We start from the raw sequence: 19,170 nt of genomic DNA on the forward strand, positions 1-19,170 counted from the left end.
GCAGCGGAGTATTGGCCATGAACCGGTGGTTTTCAGGCTGGGAAGTTCCGAGGATGGGACCGCGATCGTCAGGAGAGGATCAGTTACTGCCGGCGCGATGTGGACTCGGCATGGCATTGCAAAGGCGACCTCGGAGGCCTGAACCGGCCATTAGATACTACGTAGTAGAATATGCTGTAGGGATATAGATTACACGGGTAGCGATTTTCATTGCTTTCGATTCGCCGTTTGTTCTTCTTGCCTGTCAAACGAGAGGCAGCCCGGAGGCCGCATTGTTCAAACAAAGTGGAGGGCACTGGATGCGGCGCACTGCGAATCAGCGGGCCACGGCCGCCATGATGCAATGAAATGCGAGTGCGAGAATCGCAGAAACAATGCACACAGCCACGCGGACTCGTTGACATGAATTGCGACATTTGTGGCTCTTCCTTGTTTCACACGAATTTCGACGTCATGGGGGAAGCGTGGCATTTGGATCAGCAGCGAGCCGTGGGATGGTGAGACAAGTGGGCGAGTTCGGCGGGAATAAGCACCTCTCAAGCGCACGGATTGGACGAGGCGGCGCGCCATGGGTGATGGTGTGGCGGCATGATCCATGTAATTGATGAGACATGATCCCTTGGCCACGATCCCTCGGGTCCATGTGCAATTATCCAGTCCCGAAGACACCCTTTAGCCGTCACCGCCTCACGGCGTTGCTCATCATCATCAAGGAACCCCAAGGCGGGCTGCATGTCGATGATTTAATTCTAGAACGAGACCGAATATGGAGCCGAGGGATGGCGATCCTGCATCTGGTATCCTTATTTCGGTTCTATTTAGGCGGTTTGGGAAGTAATGGCCTTGAGGTCCTCTCATCTTTGCAACCAGGGTTAGGTCGTCGTATCGGCGGTATTTGTTTCTGCGCGCATCCGTCTATACGTCGACTGGGCCTGGGTTTGCTTGCTTGTGAGCCACGAGGTACCCGGCAAAGGCCTCCACATCCTTTCGCTTCGGTTTGGCTTTTCAACTACCCCGTCGACTCTAAAGTGCGAGGGGGACCTTTGTGTGTAGGAGGGGCGGACCAGTCGACTGACTGGTGCTGGCGCGGATGCAGTGCGTCGGTGACATGGGGCGCTTCTGGAACTGGGAGGCCCCAGTGGCGGCTTGAGATGGATGCCACCCACATCTGGTTCCTGCATTAGGGGGAGGTGACCAGGGCGGCTGCAGCGACTCCGGTGCGTCCATCCGCGACTCCATCGAGTCGTTTGGATCGCTTGGCTGTGGTGCAAAGGCCAGTCATGGGCCTGGCCTGGCCGCTCTCGCCCCCTTGTGTGGAGAACCCTTGCTTTGCATTGATGAACGCGTGAGTACTACGTACTGTAGTAGGGCGGATGAAAGGACATTTATCCATTGGTAGCGAGGATAGTGGGAGGGAGGGGGAGATTGTGTGGCCTGCTCCATGGTGTTGTGTTTCGTGTCTCGTTGCCACTATTTAACTTACTTGTGACGTCCTAAAGTGCCCAGGGCACGACCAGCTAATAAACACTGCAAGGTACACGATAGGAACATTCGGATAGCACCGCATAAGAATGTTTGAAGAAAAAACACCGCCTGCGGTAGTTGAAGATAGCATCCACTGCGTGACTTAGACACTGTCTCTGGTCTTTGCAGCCACAGCCGTCATTGTAGAGCGATATGTCCGAATTTGGGCCAACCAAGGTTGGAGGGGAATGAGGCGGCAAGGCCGCCTCTACTGGCAACTAGAGTCCCGGTTCACTTGGTAGCCCAAGCGTAATTGCGCACTTGCCCTGGGAGTGGGATTGGGATTGGAAGGAGCAAGTAGTTGTGCAATTTGCGAGGCGCGTGTGCACAAGAGCGCACAAATTGGTTATTTGATCCCCAGGGTAGAAGCTCCAGAGGGGGCAGGCGCACTGCAGCACCAAGGCCCAATCGGAAAAGGGTCATTGCAGACGTCGTGCTGCTACCCTGACTTTCCGCTTACACCATCCCTGATCGACATGCACAGCCATCCGATCGTGGATTGCCGTGACTTGACAGGACAGGACGACAGCAGCAGCAGCAGTAGCAGCGGCAGCCGTTGCATCATTAGCAGCGGGAGGGAACCACGAAGGGCGGTAAAAATGTGATGGACAGGCCGAGCGGACCCTTCGTGCCCCTTCTCTTTCAGCTCTCAGCGATCACTCAGCGATCCCTCTCAGCGATGTTCGCTGGTCGTCGCCTTGGGTCGACTCAGCGTCGTGACTGGCCCACGGCGACTTAGCGGTGTCGTCAATCCAAGCCCACCAAGATTGGCGCCCCCTGTCGCCCAGCGAACTCCCTACTCAAACCGACGGCGCCAGTCGCAGATCGCCAGTACGGACGACGGGTGAGCCACTTTGGACGACCGAGATGAAGAGACGACAAAGGCACAGCGCTTGAGTGCCCCACAGGCCGTTCCACTAGCACCCACTCGAAGCACCCACTCACACGCAACATCAACAAGCTTCCTTCTTGGACGACTGGAGGTTGATGTCCCGTGGAATCCTCCATGAGTCTATGGGTTCAAATGCCCTTGCAAAGGGACAAACAGGCGCCTGGCTGCCATGTCCAATGACAAGCTCTCCAAGGCTCCAGAGGCCCCCAACCGCCCTCGCCCGAACCTTTGACCCCGGCTCCCAAGTTACCTATCGACCACAACACATCCCACGCAGGTCCGTGGTCCACGAGCCATGTTGATCCCAGGAGCGGTCCACGGCGGTTCCACTCCCATGTCCACCCGCGACATGGCTCGGCCGTCCCAACTTCCAATGCTTGTATGGGTCATTTGCCAGGGTCACACCCATCATCGGCCATGCCAACCTTCACTAAACCCCCTGGGTTGGGGTGGCGATGGACCTGCCGACCTCGAGGTACGTAATTTCCGTCTGGAGTACGGAGTGCTCTTGGTGGATTGACATGGCTATTAAAACGCGACCGTCCTGCATCCTCCCATCTCTTGTTCTCTTTTCTCCTCAGCCCAAAAGCCAACTTAAGCTGCCGCTTCTTAACCCATCTCTTGACTCCGGTCGTCCATTCTTTCAACGCTCTCAAACAACTTCTTTAGCTTACCAGCTTAGCCATTCTTTACAACACCTACCTTCTCAACCCCAAACTTCAACAAGATGCGTTTCACCGTTGCTGCCGCCGTTCTGGCTTCCTCGGCTATGGCCGCCCAGGAGGTTTCCACCGACTACACCACCAAGCTGATCACCATCATCTCTTGCGCCCCGGAGGTCACCAACTGCCCCGCTGACCAGACTTCCGTCACCTCGACCGTCCTTCCTCTGACCACCAGCACTGTCTACTCCACCCGCCTCAACACCGTTGTCGGCTGCCCCTCCAACGTCGTCAAGTGCCCTGCCAAGAGCACCGTCATCGAGACCGAGACCATCGCCGTCTCCACCACTGTCTGCCCCGTCACTGAGACCGAGGCCACTGAGGTTCCCGTGAAGACCACCAGCATCAAGGTCCCTGTGGAGACCACTCCCACTTACGAGGTCCCCGAGGAGACCACCAGCGTCGAGGTTCCTGAGGAGACTACCCCCACCTACGAGGTCCCTGTGAAGACCACTGGCGAGAACTCCCCCGAGACTCCCTCCGAGACCGTGTCTTACAAGGTCCCCGTTGTCTCCATCACCACCAAGCCCTCCAACGGCACCGTCCCGGCTGGTTCCACCTACGTTCCCTTCGCCACCACCACCCTGTCGTCTCCCGAGCAGTGTGTTCCCTCTTCCTCGGTGACTGCCATCACCAAGAGCTACACTACTGTATACACCTCGGTTGAGTACTCTACCATTCAGATCCCCTGCTCTTCTGCTGCCGTCGAGACCTCTTACATCCCTCCCGTTGCTACCACCCCCGCTGGCGGCAACAGCTCGTGAGTACACACATTCCCAAGATGTTTTTGGATAGCTCAGCTAACACATCTCTAGCGTTCCCACCACTAGCAGCACTCCCCCCGTCGTCACTGGTGGCGCTTCCTCTTTCGCCGGCTCTGCCTTCTTCGCCGCTGCTGCCGGCGTTGCCGCTATTGTCCTTGCTTAAATATTCCCCTCTTTGACTATAAGTTGAAGGCCGCAGGATACGGCAATTCATGACTAGCATTCAGTGCCTAGTTAACATGTAAAAAGTTTACTAGATCTATGAATACTATCGCATTTATGGCAACAAACCCTTGTACTTAATCTTCTAATGTATTGGGGCAATTCAAAAATGGTACTGGTCAACCCCGGTTGACCGGACCATGGACTGGTTGTCTGGTTGCAAAACAGACAAACAATTTTATTTTCTTAAACAAGCTCCTGTGTCCTGACGTGAATCGCGAAGGTCTCTTGTCCACCCTGTTGCATGAGAACCATTTATCTACCAGTGGAATCATTTCAACAAGAGTGATGCGGTGACAGTTGGCTAGACTCGGAATGGATGGGTGTCGTCTCAACCCTGGTAAATCTGGGGTTGGAGACGACGCCGGCGCGCCCCTCCCGCAGGCCCTCATTTCCCAAACCCACCAGGGTTAAGCCACCCGTGACTCGTCGTCCCAGCCTCTTTCACAGCAGCCCGAAGATGTCCACGCCCCCGGACTCTCAGGAAATTGCCATCTGCGGCGTACGGGCCGTATGATTGGTCTCATGGATCGGTAAACTGGGACGTGGGACCGTCGGTTGACAGACCGGGACTTTCGCGCTACGGCTGGATAGGGAAGGAAGAGTTGGACGGATGACGAGTCCCAGATGGGGTAAGTTGTGCTTGACTTGGGCGATGGATGGGTCGTCGTCGTCACGGCGTACGTACAGTAGTGGATGGGGGATGAAGCAGGCTAGGGTTGGGAAATCTCTCAATTGGGATGGACATCTGGACTACTGGAGTCATGCAGACTACGAATGTATAGTACGTGCTAGTACTCCGTAATATAGACGGGAATCAGGTACATTCCAGGTCCAGCAAAATGACCTCTGCTCTTGTGACCGTTTATAAATCCTCGAGCTGCATTCGAAACATCTCACGAGTCGATTTTGTGTCCACGATGACGCAGCTAGGTTTCCTAGTTGATGACCTAGTTTCATCAATCTATCCAGGTATGCCTCTCTCTCTCACATGGAGGGCATCGAGCGACTTTTGCTGAGACTCATGGATATGACCGTGTTTGTACCCCGAGGCACTGCCTGGTTCAGCACTGCGTTGGACATGGCGTCTAGTTTTGGAGTGTCTGCGCAAGGGAAAGTTTTGACGGGATGATGGGCGCACGAGTCTTTTCCGTGCCATACTATGGAGGAACAGGACAATAAAGATTAGACCCACTGTTGGTATTGACAGCCTTTTGACCGGCTGCATGGTAGGTATTTCAAGTCGGAATATATGGGGTGATGCAAGTTTACAACTACGACATCACACTGTGTCGGTGAAAATGATATGGCATCAAGGTTAGGACTATGGAGCGCCACGAACAGAGTTTCCAGATTGCAACGTCTGGGGCGTGAGGCTCTCAAGAGAACCTGGCGACGGGGCGACTTCTTCTCGCACCCGAGCTTCCATCTTTTGCTACTGACGTGCTAACTATCTTTAATAAAGATACCCGAACAGAATGTCCTGTAGTTCACTACGCTATTGATTACAATATATATCCTCCGAGTATATACGGGCTACGCTTTTCCTCCTTGACAAATGAGACTTACACATACACCAACACCGCAGGGGAAACCAATGCTGGTGCAGACATGGATAGCGACACAAGGGCACCGCATCGGAACTGGACGAGGTCCGCGTCCTGTTCGCTCACCGGTTCTGTACTTAATCCGTACAATAAAAATGACAGCACGTGCCAATGGCTATCCTCAATTTCATCGCGTCATGTGTTGAACAGATTCAGCACTCGGACATGAGCACGTTTGAGAGAGATGATGGGAGTCAGAGAGATCTTTACCTGGGATTACGAAACTCAAAACGAAACTTCGATTGAATTGTATTGATGCCCACAAGTTCAGGTCTCTGGTAGTTCCCATACGGAGCCCAGTCTGGTTGAGCGAACGCCATCCGTGAGGCGACAGCCATGGGGTTTCTCCATGGCACCGCAGGACTGGTCGTAGAGACTTGAAAGCAGAGAAGAAAACTACTGGCAGGGGTCTAATGGCTCAGGATTTGGCTGAGAAACTTAGGGGTCTTGGTGCCATTTTTGCGACGTCTACTCTTCCAAACCCGGCGCATAGGAGCGGAGGCATCGCAACCACGGGTCAACGAGGTTTCCCCGGCCCAGTAGGACGCCAGGACCATAAGGGTTTTGTGCCAAATAATTATACCATGATGGTCCCGGGCTTTTCCATTTCGGGTTTCCCCTGCAGAATCAAGGCTCTCCGGTCCGGCCGAAGGGGTGTGTTTCTAAGTAACCTAGGAGCATAGTGTCCGGACAGTTTGCTCAAGCGAACCCGGATGCCATTCTTTTCTTCCATGCATCTTCTTCGAGTATCCAAACCCACAAATACCCAGCTCTGTTACCAAGTAAATGCAGTCTGTTTCGGGGAAAGAAAAGTCTGCTGGCCAGATGGGAGCGTGCTAGGGCGGACCCGGAGGGCCTCCCAATTAGTATATGAATCTCGACTGCTCCTTGCTTTCATGTCATCTTCCATCCCTCAGGAATAATTATTTACCCTACTTGGACCACTAGGTTTTCACTAGTAGCAAGTACCTTGACCAGCACATCTTCTTTATTTCATCAAAAACGCCATCGACATCATCAAGGCATTGCCCATCTCTTATCATCAACACCAAGCCATCACTTCATCGATCAGGAGTCATGGATATGCAGCCACTTAAAACTTGGCTCAAACAAGCGGCGTTCTACGACGCCTCCCCTGCGAGCCCTGAAGTTGCTGAGGTTGCTGAGGTTGCTGAGGCCATTGAGGTCACTGAGGCCACCAAGGTTGCCGTGCCAAAGACCGACCCAGTCACAGCACTTGAGAACTACATCATCGCCGGGGCCATGAAAAAGGCGGAAGAGGCGGAAGAGAAGAAAAAGCGCGCCGAGAACAATGTGCCGGCTCCTCCCACAGTTTGCCTAAAGAGAAAGAGGGCCGCCAATGAAGACCCCTCAGAAACTGCTCCTATCGCCTCGACGCAACCTGATCTCGCTCCCTCCCCTTCGGTCCGGGTCCCTATGGCCTCGATGGAGCCTGGTCTCCCCCTCTCCACTTTGATACCCGATCCAATCGCCTCGACTCAACCTGGTCTCTCTCAATTCTCTTCGGTTCCGGCTCCCAACCAGCTCATCATGCCTAGTATGGAGGCACCCTCGCTCACATTTGAATCTGCACCGGTTCCTGCTCTTCCTATGCGCCCGTTTCCAGCCCCGGCTCAGACCCAGCAACCAAACATAACTGCGGACGTCTCTAATGCATGGGGTACTGGAGGACTGCCGACAATCCCAGCCGTGGACCTTACGATGCTAAACAGCATCGCCAATCCTATTGGAAACGGATATGACACTAGAAATGGATATTGCACTGCCTATGGGTATGGAATTGTCAACGGATTTGCCAATGCCAACGGAAATTTCATCGGAAACGACAGTAGCAGCAACGGACTTGGATTTACCAATGGATGTGTCACTGGAAACGGATCTGTCCTGATTTCAACTGCGAACCCTCCAATGCTGAGCAACAATATCAACCCTGTTGGTAACGGATATGGCACCACCAATGGGCATGGCACTATCAACAACTTCAACGTCGGCCCAAATCCGGCCCCTTCTCAGCAGGCAACCCAGCAAGGTGCCGTCCATAATCATCACAGGCACCCTCAAACCCAACAACAACCGGGCCCTAATATCACCGGGCCGAACAATGGCGAACCCGGACAGGCCAAGTGTCCCCGAGGGAAATGTGCCGCCCATCGTCAAAAACACCCTCATATCCAACAACAACCGGGCCCTAATACCACCGGGCAGCCCGGACAGGCCGAGGGTCCCCGATTGAATCACGGGACCAACGCCATTCCACGCAACAGCTGTATGGAAACTGCAGAACATACAGCAAAGATCTGTAATTTAGTCCAACGCATGGCTCAAGAAATTGCAGAGCTCAAGGAAAAGGTTCAGCGCCAGGATATGATGATCGAAACGATGCAGAATATCAGCACCGCCGCAACAAGCCCCGCCACAGACTGTTCTTAGAATGCAAAGCTTCCTATCTGGTTGAGCAAAGTCTCGACCATCAGATTGAAGAGGGGCAGAAAATGGTTGGATTGGTAATGGACTCTGTTTTATTGTTTGAGTATTAGTGATTGGAATGTTTGCTTCTCGGTATTCTACATTGTTGTCAGAGAATGGCTACTTCGGCATCCTATAAAAATCGAGCAGGACTACATTAAACAACTTGGAACTAAATAATTCATCATTGCTTAGGGTAGAACCTGCGGCATTGAATATGATTTGAATTAATATAATGTAGTCTTGCTATAAAACAAAACATTACCTGTGAGTCATTTGCAGCCTTTAATCTTCTTGATAGTGCGCAACCAAAATGAGCTCATGGCTTCTTTACTTCGACTAAATGATTATCGACACCGAGAAGCCGGTCACTCAAAGAAATCAAAAGATTTACTTTCATACTCTCCAGGGCTCTCATCAAGCTTGAATCCAAGCCCTGAAATACGCCGAGATGACTCTGCGCAACATGTTCTCACAGCTTCTGGTTGTTAACTTTCAAGTCCACGCAGCCAATACTATGCGAGGAAAATAATAGTATCACTGCCTGCGTCAAATATAACAGCTGCCTGCTCTCACTTATGGGTGCGGGTTTTCGGATGGTACACTTTTATCGTAAGTCTACAGAAGATCAGGACTACCTAAACGACGGTGCGGAACTTGCGGTTGATTCTTCCGAGTGTGGTAGGACTCACAATTGTCATGAATAAATAGATGCGAGTAGGGTATGCCGTGGCACTGTGAGCCCTCGATGGCGAGGGTGGTATTGCTCAATTTTGGCAGCCTATGCCATTACAGGTGGCATCTTGTAACACATTCGGTGACATCAGTTTGCCAAGTTAGCGGGCTGGGCAAACAGTGTAATGAAATAATATTACGCTTCTGCGTTCAAATAGCAACGAGCGTGCGTGTGCGTGTGAAAATAGCACCGCTGAAGAAATTTACCACCTCGTTACTGGGTCACTGCCTCGCGTGGATTACAATGCAAGGCGGTTTGAACATAGGAGCCGGCATTCCCAATTCAGAACCCGTCTCTTGCCACGGAGGAATGGTCCGAATTATGCGGCCGAAATCTCATCAGCAAACAAGGCGCAGTGGCAGAGTGGTCTAATGCGTATGACTAGAAATCATATCTCTTCGGAGGCGTCTGTTCAAATCAGGCCTGCGTCGCTACAAATTCTTCTTTTGCCTCTATCGAAACTTATTTTTTTTTACTCTGCCCTTTTTCTTTTTGGTGTGCCGTGTGCAACTGAATTGAATTGTTAACGATTGGGAAAAAAGGAAAGAAAAAACATACAGTTTAACTAAACCCCAGCATGAACATGGTTAGCGCTGCGACTCCACTTGCAACCAACAAAGGGAGTCTCGTGTGTCCATGAAGTTCATGGTAAGTAGCATCATGTGACATAATTGAATACATTGATTATGATTGATTAATACTGAGAGTTCCCGTCAGGCAGAATTGCAAACGACCATGCCTAATGGGGGTTTGCTTGACATGAACCAACCGACGGATACTCTGGCTTATGAAGTGCAGGGGCACTGGTAAGGTGAGAAGAAAATCGGTAGACTGGTGAAGGGAGGGGCCTAAAAAGAACTGAGACGTTCCGATACCGTTGGAGAGTTGCTACAAAGCATTGATGTACCTCGATTTGCTATAGACCCGATCGACTCGCTCGTTCCACAGAGTCCAGGTGGAGGCCGGTAAATGGTCTGGATGAGGTGTTCACTACAGCGGTTTGCTTTGTACACTAAGAACCAGTAGTTCGAACTATGGACACGAGCGCCTCTCGAGAAAATCTAAAAGATTCAAGAAAATCATGCCCACGTTCACAGTCACAGGGGTCAGCCGTGACAGCACAACGCACCTTCATTGTAGAAATAACTTTGGCATCGCTCACTCTGGTTGTTTGCTATGGCTATCAAATATGCACCATACGTTCATGAACTTCTTGGTTGCTTTACTGCAAGGTCAGTTTGCTGTATTAGGCTGCGGTTGGCACTGGAGACGGGAAATGAGGATAGTGGCCGAGTTCCATATGCCTCTGCACACATAGGCCTCGCCATAGGTGAGGCGAGAGCTTTCTTGAGTTTATATATTTTGGGCTTTCAGAGGATTGCAGCATTTAATGCGTATTTTGGTCTCAGATGAAGTGGGCGCGGGGGCCAAAGATATTTTGCAGCGGCGGTGGGGTAGGCGCAAGAAGCGGAGAGATGGTGGGGCGCCGGCGGAGGAAAGCGGCGGAGCGGAGGTGATGGGAAAACGCCGACGGAGACGGAGACGCTGGCCACAGAAACGGACACGGACACGGACAAGGGCGCATGCGAAGGAGAAAATGGGTGCTGTGTGCTAAGGTGGAGGGAGATGAGGCGCAGGCTTCACACTATTGGCCACATTGGCTACATATGACAGTACAATCAGCTAAAATTCTAGTGCTCTTTATCCTCCAGAACGTCATCACCACAGTGACATACTGATAGACCGGGATGCATCCAACTCTATGGAAGGGGAGATAGAGTTACGGATACCGGATGGGCCTGCATTCGTCGCGAACATGGGGGCTTACTTGCAGACAGACTGGCCGAGTGACTCCCTGTGGAGGAGGCAGTGTTGCGAACGGTGGTGAGTCGATGTAAGTGCGCTTGGTGACTGGTGAGTCTGGTGGTGGTAGTGTTCGTCAGGAGGTCAGTCAGCCGTAGCCTGGGAACACGGATTCTCTCGTGTTCCAAAACACCACACGGGATAAAAACAGCATCAGGGCGGGTAACGCGAGATGCGAACTACAGTGCGACGAAGGGACTTGCGTAATGAAGAGGGGACCTGGCCCGGTCTGTTCATGGGTTGGGGAGCGGAGAGAGTGCGAGGTGAGAGGAGTGAGGAGGGCTTACAAACAAAGAGGAACGGGCATGATTGAGCTTGGGAGGAATGCCGATCCCTGTCAGAGTAGCTAAATGCGGACCAACAATTGGCTGAGATGCGGTTGTCCTGTCGTGTCATTGCAGATGCGATCTTCAGATTACCGGTGCCCCGACGGAAGAAAAAAGTTGGGGCCACGGAACCTGAAAAGGCGCTAAAGCTCGCACTCGTTCGGACTTACACGCAGGGTTGCATTGGAGGTGCGCAGCCGCAGTGGTGACGAAGGACAGGACGCCTGTCAGCCCAACAGGCAAGCCACCTCATGTTTTAGAGCCTCGCTGGGCCTATCAGAGGTGTTTCGCATCTTGTTCCATTCGCATTCTCTGCCCGGTTCGAGTGCGAGGGGAGAAATGAGCTGAGTTCCGGGGAGTTGGCTGGGCTGTGGTGTTGCACTCCAGATGCCATGATGAGGATGATGATGATGATGATGATGACACCCTCCTGGAAAAATGAGGCTGGATCAGGCAACGAACATTTCTGCAGAGGCTACTCTCTACTACGTACCTACCAGTAGTATACAGCATTTTCGCTTAGCCTTGGTGTCTTGATTGACTCACCAGCCTTACGGCGTGGTTGATGATCCATTTTCCATGCATTCTTTGAGACGTGGGGGATGCAAGGATCCAGCATGGTCATCCTCTTCCTCACACAGCCCCCCAAGCTTCGCTGCACTGCACGTAGTTTTACTTCGGCGGCTACGACTCGCCCTTCGCCCTCGTCCTTTCGCACTCGCTCGCTCGCTCGCGCCCGTGCCAAGCCTGGATCCTCCCGCTCAAGCTCTAGGGCGCCGCGTACGCACACGGACTTGGGGGACGGAGCACCGGCGCAACCTTGTAGCTAGCGTGCTGCGTCGGCCGTTGGATCGGTAGAGGGAACGCCGCGTATGTACTGCACGGAGTAGCTCGATGATCGATCATGGCAACTAGAGGAGAACATGGCTTGCGGCTTCACTTGGGATACTTGCAGTCACCAAATCAGGTCCATTTAATGATGGCTATTGTATCGTTCCAGCACACCGACAAAACACCCGGCATCATGCTGCATGTCCTGTCCCGAACACTGCCATCTCATTTACCAACTGTTCCCGGGCAATGCAACAGAACGCCCATCTACTCAAACCCATACGCTGCATCTCGCTGCAGACGAGGGCATTGGCCCATCTTTGCGAAAGCCGGGAATCGCAGCGCAAGCCGAATGTCGCAGTGGGAGTCGTCGAGTGGTACCACCTCCGCTGACGGGCGGAGTCCCACTAGTCTTCAGTGGAGGAAGGGCTGAGGCGCAGCGGCCCTTGCGCAGATCGAACTCCCCTGTTGTGCCCTGTGTGTGAGTGGGCTCAGGGCTCCGAGTCCGAGTCGCCAGGTGCGAGGTGCGAGAGCGACCCCTGTCAGGCCAGGGCACTGCCGCCAGATGGACGTCCGCAGCGCGCCGGAAATCTTGTCGTAGGGCTTTACTGTATTGCCGGCTCCGTCTCTGCATCCACCCCGTTCACCAAGATGTGTTTCTATATCAAGGACGCCGTCTTCCTGCTTCATAGAGACTTTTTCTTCTTGTCAGCATCCGCATCAGCATCAGCACAACATCCATCCAGTCAACGGACCTTCTCCATCTCTCTCCGGAAGTGTGCCTACATTAAGCTTATTTGCGCCTCCATTTCCATCTCGCTCTTCAACCCCCTTATAAACGGATAACTCCTCCTATAACCCGAGACACAAATCCCATTCACACCCATTCACATCCGTTCGCATCGACAACAACTACAACACCAACAACAACACCCTCACACCCGTGACAATGACCGTCTCGGTTCCCGCCAACATCACCCAGGCCGATGCCTTCGGTGCCAACTCCCCCTGCAACCTCGACAACTGCCCCATCGAGTGGAGCATCTACACCTACCGACCCTCGCTCGCTGCCAATGTCTCCTTGGCTGCTCTCTTCGGCGCCCTTGGCCTCGTTCACCTCTTCCTGGGTGTCCGATGGAAGTCATGGGGCTTCATGGGAGGCATGCTCGCTGGCTGCATCTCCGAGGTCGTCGGCTACATTGGCCGCGTCATGCTCTACAACAACCCCTTCTCCTTCAATGCCTTCATGATCCAGATTGGTAAGTCTCGACATATCTCCTTTGGCGAACGCAGCAACTAACCACTATCGCAGTCTGCTTGACCATCGCTCCCGTCTTCTACACGGCCTCGATCTACGTCACCCTCTCCAAGACGATCAACTTCTTCGCCCCTGAGCTGTCTCGATTCAAGCCTCAGCTGTTCTACTGGATCTTCATCCCCTTCGATATTGTCTGCCTTATCCTCCAGGCCGCCGGTGGTGCTATGTCTACCAGTGACAACAGCAGTAACCTGGGCGTCGATATCTCGATGGCCGGTCTCATCCTCCAGGTCATCGTCCTCGCTGCCTTCATCATCGTCTTTGCCGACTACATGATCCGCTATATGCGCTCCGGCCATGCTGCTACCTTTGGATGGCGCCTCAACGCCTTCTTCGGTGGTCTTAGTGCCTCCATCATCCTCATCCTCATCCGATGCGTCTTCCGTGTTGTCGAGCTGCAGGACGGATACGATGGTAGCCTCATCAAGCACGAGGTCCCTTTCATCCTCCTTGAGGGTGTTGTCATTGTTCTCGCAGTTATGGCTCTATGCTTCGGCCACCCCGGCCTCGTCTTCAACCGCCAGCTCGGAGGCCGTTCTTCTTCCGACAGCGAGAAGGGCGTTAACTTGTCTGATAGCAACTAATATGGATTTTCAAAACGGCGATTCAGCATTGAAAGGAAGGCACCCGGGTCTCGTGCTCATTGGGAACGAGGCGGAATGAATCCGAAAACTTTCTTTTGTTTTAAGCGATCGAAGATTTATTTTAGCTTTTTGATTTTTCTTAACCTTTATCAGAATAGACCGGTGCCATCGAGCCCCGAGGATTGGAATAGGATAGATATCCAGCATGGCTGGAACTGGCCAAGGAGTTGCATTACGGGGATAGACACAGATAGTTTTGGATCATGAGAACATATCCAAAATACATGGAAATTAAGTTGACATTGTGTTCCGATTGCGTGACTCTGAAGATGACTTAATATTAAAGATACCGCACGCATTCATAACAATATCTCAACCACTGAATTTATTTAAGTAAGTCAAGTTCACACAGAAAGTCAGCAAGGTTTCGAATCTGGGCTGAATCCCATTTACTTGCCATGTGTTGATACCGTATCGACTCAGTAAATTGGTCCTGAATCCTTCCCCCGCTTATTGCCTTCGGGCTTTTTTACGCCTAATAATTTAGGAAATCTAAGCCTTATATAGCTTAGCTTTAGTCCATAAAAACAGGGCCAATTTATCGAGTCGATAAGGTACTCCCCCTCACTTATGGTATCGTCCGGGCGATAAGCTAACCCCACAGTTTACGAGAAGTGGGTACGTACCGTAGAATCTCAGTTCTTTGGCAAAGTCTAGCGCGACGCTAACAGACTCATCCCCCATTTTACAGCATCAATCCCCCTTCCTGATTGGCCTGATTACGCATTAATGGAGCGCTAGACTTTTCCAAAGAATTGAGATTTTACGGTACCTGCAGCTCCTGCCGCCTCTCAACTCCACGGCCAACCACATGACTTTGAGCGTCAACTTCGAGCTTCCTGTTTCGCCTCCGCTTCTTTCGCCCGTCTCGTCGCCCGCCTCCTCCTCCTCCTCCTCCTTTATCTACCCCCCTCCACCCAATGCTCTCGCCCTCCCACCTTTCATCCCGCATCGCTCGCCCTTCCAGGATCGCAATTGCAGCTACAACCCGTCTCTCGACCGCCCGAGCCGCTGCCTTCTCGACTTCACCCCCCGCCATGGCTCCTCCCCAGGAAGCTCTCGACTTTGTCGACTTCGTCAACGCCTCTCCCACTCGTTCGTCCTCTCACATGCCCAAGGTCTCATCTTCAGTGTCCGGATGTCCCTAACCGGTCCTCTCTAGCCTACCACGCCGTCCAATCTGCCTCCGAACGCTTCGAAAAGGCCGGCTTCACTCTCATCCGCGAGCGAGACTCGTGGGCCCAGGCCCTCCGCCCTGGCGGCAAGTACTACCTCACCCGCAACGCCTCCACCATCGTTGCCTTCACCATCGGCCGCAAGTGGCGCCCCGGTAACCCCGTCGCCATTGTCGGTGCCCATACCGACTCCCCCTGCCTACGAATCAAGCCCGTTTCCAAGAAGAGCAATGTCGGCTTCCTCCAGGTTGGCGTTGAGACTTACGGCGGCGGCATCTGGCACTCATGGTTCGATCGCGACCTTAGTATTGCTGGCCGCGTCTTGGTCAAGGAGGGCGATAAATTCGTCCAGAAGCTGATCAAGGTCGAGAAGCCTCTGCTGCGAATCCCGACCCTGGCTATCCACCTCCACCGTCAGAGCAACTTCGATCCCAACAAGGAGACGGAGCTGTTCCCCATTGCGGGCCTTGCCACAGCTGAGCTGAACAAGGGTGTCAAGGCGGAGGAGAAGAGGGAGGACAAGGATGAAAAGGAGGAGGAGGAGGACTTCAAGCCTCTCCAGGCCATGAACGAGCGTCACCACCCCCACGTTCTCGACGTCATCGCCTCGGAGGCGGGTGTCGAGGTCTCCGAGGTGGTAGACTTCGAGTTGGTTCTCTACGATACCCAGAAGTCTTGCATCGGTGGTATCAATGACGAATTCGTCTTCTCCCCACGTCTGGACAACCTCGGCATGACGTACTGCTCCATCGAGGGTCTCATCACCTCCGTCGAAGACGAGACCTCCCTGCAAAACGACAGCTGTATCCGCTTGACGGTCTGCTTTGACCACGAGGAGATCGGCTCCACTTCGGCCCAAGGTGCCAACTCTAACTTGCTCCCATCTGTCCTGCGTCGTCTGTCAGTACTCCCCGGTAACCGGGACGCGGCCAGCGAGGGAAGCTATGAGGCGATTCACCACGATAGCGAGGATGCGACAGCCTACGAGCAGACACTGTCACGTTCGTTCCTCGTCTCGGCAGACATGGCGCACTCTGTGCATCCCAACTACTCCGGCAAGTACGAGTCGTCTCATCAGCCCCTCATGAATGCCGGTACTGTCATCAAGATCAACGCCAACCAGCGTTACGCCACCAACTCGCCCGGCATCGTGCTCCTGCAGGAGTGTGCCCGCACAGCCGGTGTCCCTCTCCAGCTCTTCGTCGTCCGCAACGACTCGCCCTGTGGCAGCACCATTGGACCCGGGCTCGCTGCCAAGCTCGGCATGCGCACGCTTGACCTGGGTAACCCCCAGCTCAGCATGCACAGCATCCGCGAGACGGGCGGCACTGCTGATGTGGGATACGGAATCCGGTTGTTCAAGGAGTTCTTTGAGCAATACGGAACGCTAGAGCCCAGGATTCTCGTCGACTAAATTTACACCAGAGAACGGAATCGAGGTTGCGGCTAGAGTTGGTGTAGCGTGATATGATCCGCCGTGTTTGGAATCAACACTGGCATGTGTGTAGTACGAGTGATCTGCCTCACACAAAGAGACGCAAGCAAATGATGAAATCCAATGGCATTTAACTTTAAACCTGGCCCATGATACCAACAGATATGTCAAGTGACTCTATCCTGTCTCAAACCTACCGCAACGCCGTTCGATATCAGCATGACCATCCGCCCAGATAACATGTGATGATCGGTGCCCATGCCTGCAAAAAAAGCAAAAAAAAAAGCGTCCGCAAGATCCCACCCCGCCGTTGCATGCTTTGTTTCATGAGATGGATGATATATATATATACAAGTCCCGAGATCCTCCGACTTTTCCTCTTGTTTTGTATTCTTGGGCATCAACTGGACTCGGACCGCGCCATACTTAGTAGCCCACTCATTGCGCGACTACTCAACGCGGTGAGACTAGGGTCTGGCCTCGACACGACCACGGACGGGAGGGAATCCGTGGGCGGCAACTCAACATCATCATCATCGACGGGAGGGGACTCTCGGACCTGCTCCTCCTCGGATTCCAGTTCAGCTTCAGGCTGGGGCTGGGATTGTGGTCGGGCATCGGACGAACAGCGCGGGCTCTGGACGCGGACGACGCGCGGGCCGGGGCGGGGCATCGGGCGGCGTTGCAGGTCGGCGAGAGGGACGGAGGTCTGGCCGGTGCGGACTTTGTAGTTTGCGAGGCTGAGGCGCAGGCGGAGGATCTCAGCTTTCTGTTGCGCGAGTCAGTCCAGGCTCAGAGGAATGAGTTTACACGCCCCGACCCTCCATGGCACGGAGGAGCGGGACATTGAGTGCGAACGGGGGGGTTGGAAGCGTACCTCTCTTACTTGCTCCCGCGTCAGGGCGCGTGGCCGTGTAAATGGGATCCGCTCCAGGGCTGCTGCGGCCGTCGCGGGCGCTGAGTCGGGCTCGGTGGTGGTGGTTGCCCACGAAGCGTCGTTGGCGGACGTGTCGAACAGCGAGCTTGTGTCGGGGCTGTCACTCCTTGACGACGCGTCCTGGCGGCCGAGTTAGCATCGATATGCTTTTAATTTACACGGCTGAGCACGTCGCGCATGCCTCGGAGCCGTGGGGTGGAAGCTCCCATCACGCATCCAATTCTCCAAACGTACCTCATCACGTCCCAGACACGCCTTCTTGCCGACGGGGCTCGCGGTCCCGTCCACCTCAAACATCCTCTTGCGAGGCTCGACAGAGCGCTTCACGGGGCTAGGACCTCCCATGGGTTTGCTATCCTTGAAGAGCAGCTTGGGGGCAGCCAGCGCGTTGGAGTCCAGCGGGGCCAGGGCGCGTCGCTTGTTCGGGGAGCACGTCTCCATTGCAGCAACAGCTCCGTCGCGGAGGCGAATTATTTCGAAAAGGGTTGAGGATCTGAGGGACAGGCTCCAGTTCAAGGGTGCGATATGAAGACGACTGGCGTATGTTTGCTGTGTCGTGCGCTGCTTGTATATGTTTGTCCAGTTCAGATGTCGGACACGGTCGTTGAAGGTCGGCTAGAAGAAGGTATGGAGCCCTGGGAGTGGAGGTTTTGAGGCGGCCTGATAAGATAAGAGACGTGAGGTAGAGTGGGCAGGTACCCCGAATGTAACGAGTCAAGACGAAACGACGACACGCACGAGACGGAGCTCTCTGGGACAACGGGCAACAACAAGAAAATAAAACAACACCAAAATAAACAAAAGCCGAAAAACACAGCATATGGCATCAGAGTGTCAATTGCGTCGAGATGGCAGGACTACATAGAAATCCCACAGATACCTCAGTTACACACGCGACACTCGGTACACGCGCCAGGACGAACGCCTGCAGAAAACGGTCACTTAAAATTAGCCCGCCTGCGCCTGTGCCTGCGTCTGCGTGGCCGAGGCCGAGGCCAGAATCTCACCAAAGAGGCGGGAAAGTGTGCTCAAAATCCCTCCATGTCGATGCAACCCAGCCACTCCACACGGTGTCGCGCCCGTTAATTATCCCTCAACCCCAGCCCCCGGTCTCCTCCCCTCCTCCCCTCCTCCCCTCCCTCTCCCACGTCACTCCCGCAACTGTCACAGGAATGCATCTTATTTACTTATTTCCTATTCAGGCTTGGCCCGGCTTATATAACATCTCCATCGCGTCTTGTGCGGATGGTACCGTGCGCCAGCCCCAGAAAGGCTTAGTCTCGAGTTCCTGCCGTGTTCTGGTGTTGTGGAGAAAGATCCCGTCGGGCCCGTCGCCAAGCGGATGCAGGAACGGGGTCCGTCCTGTCCCCTCATCGAACTGGGGCCGAGTCTAAGGCCGGCTTTGGTCCGGCCATTGCTCCAGCTTTGGTCCGGCCTTGGTTCCGGCCTTGGCTCCGGCTTTGACACGGAGCTTACTCCAAGAACCCCAGGAACCCACAAAGAACACTTACAGTTTACCACTGAGTTCTCCGCCCCGAGCTCTTGCGCCATCGCCAGAGCGGCCGGGTCTCCACATCCCAAGGTCGAGTTACACCTCAACCTCTGACATCATTTACTTTGACGTCAACACAGTCCAACTCAGTAGCCACACTCACTCAACATCGTTCAACATCGGTAGCAAAATGCT

At 53.8% G+C, this 19,170-nt stretch overlaps 5 protein-coding genes and 1 non-coding gene across 6 annotated transcripts; 5 read left to right on the forward strand and 1 right to left on the reverse strand.

Annotated features, from left to right (window-relative positions):
* Positions 1-3,143: 3,143 nt before the first annotated feature.
* On the forward strand, positions 3,144-4,065 carry BGZ61DRAFT_471445 (uncharacterized protein; the record flags this gene model as incomplete). Its single annotated transcript, XM_046248218.1, has 2 exons — positions 3,144-3,898; positions 3,954-4,065. The coding sequence occupies 2 exons, from the start codon at positions 3,144-3,146 to the stop codon at positions 4,063-4,065; spliced, it is 867 nt and encodes a 288-aa protein (XP_046112875.1).
* Positions 4,066-6,808: 2,743 nt separating this feature from the next.
* Positions 6,809-8,182, forward strand: BGZ61DRAFT_471446 (uncharacterized protein; the record flags this gene model as incomplete). Its single annotated transcript, XM_046248219.1, has 1 exon — positions 6,809-8,182. The coding sequence occupies one exon, from the start codon at positions 6,809-6,811 to the stop codon at positions 8,180-8,182; it is 1,374 nt and encodes a 457-aa protein (XP_046112876.1).
* Positions 8,183-9,303: 1,121 nt separating this feature from the next.
* Positions 9,304-9,385, forward strand: BGZ61DRAFT_t16. The gene has a single exon. It is a non-coding gene; the product is annotated as a tRNA-Ser (tRNA).
* Positions 9,386-12,923: 3,538 nt separating this feature from the next.
* BGZ61DRAFT_526101 (RTA1 like protein-domain-containing protein) lies at positions 12,924-13,876 on the forward strand (the record flags this gene model as incomplete). Its single annotated transcript, XM_046252897.1, has 2 exons — positions 12,924-13,233; positions 13,287-13,876. The coding sequence occupies 2 exons, from the start codon at positions 12,924-12,926 to the stop codon at positions 13,874-13,876; spliced, it is 900 nt and encodes a 299-aa protein (XP_046112877.1).
* A 1,097-nt stretch (positions 13,877-14,973) lies between these two features.
* On the forward strand, positions 14,974-16,525 carry BGZ61DRAFT_338572 (peptidase M18; the record flags this gene model as incomplete). Its single annotated transcript, XM_046239141.1, has 2 exons — positions 14,974-15,031; positions 15,099-16,525. 2 exons carry the CDS (start codon positions 14,974-14,976, stop codon positions 16,523-16,525), a joined length of 1,485 nt encoding a protein of 494 aa, XP_046112878.1.
* A 421-nt stretch (positions 16,526-16,946) lies between these two features.
* BGZ61DRAFT_526103 (uncharacterized protein) lies at positions 16,947-19,034 on the reverse strand (the record flags this gene model as incomplete). The annotated part of the gene is made up of 4 exons (XM_046252898.1): positions 16,947-17,315; positions 17,433-17,603; positions 17,718-18,098; positions 19,002-19,034. The coding sequence occupies 4 exons, from the start codon at positions 19,032-19,034 to the stop codon at positions 16,947-16,949; spliced, it is 954 nt and encodes a 317-aa protein (XP_046112879.1).
* Between the last annotated feature and the right edge of the window lie 136 nt (positions 19,035-19,170).

Source organism: Ilyonectria robusta (genome assembly GCF_021365365.1).
Source record: "Ilyonectria robusta strain PMI_751 chromosome Unknown BGZ61scaffold_1, whole genome shotgun sequence".
NCBI lineage: Eukaryota > Fungi > Ascomycota > Sordariomycetes > Hypocreales > Nectriaceae > Ilyonectria > Ilyonectria robusta.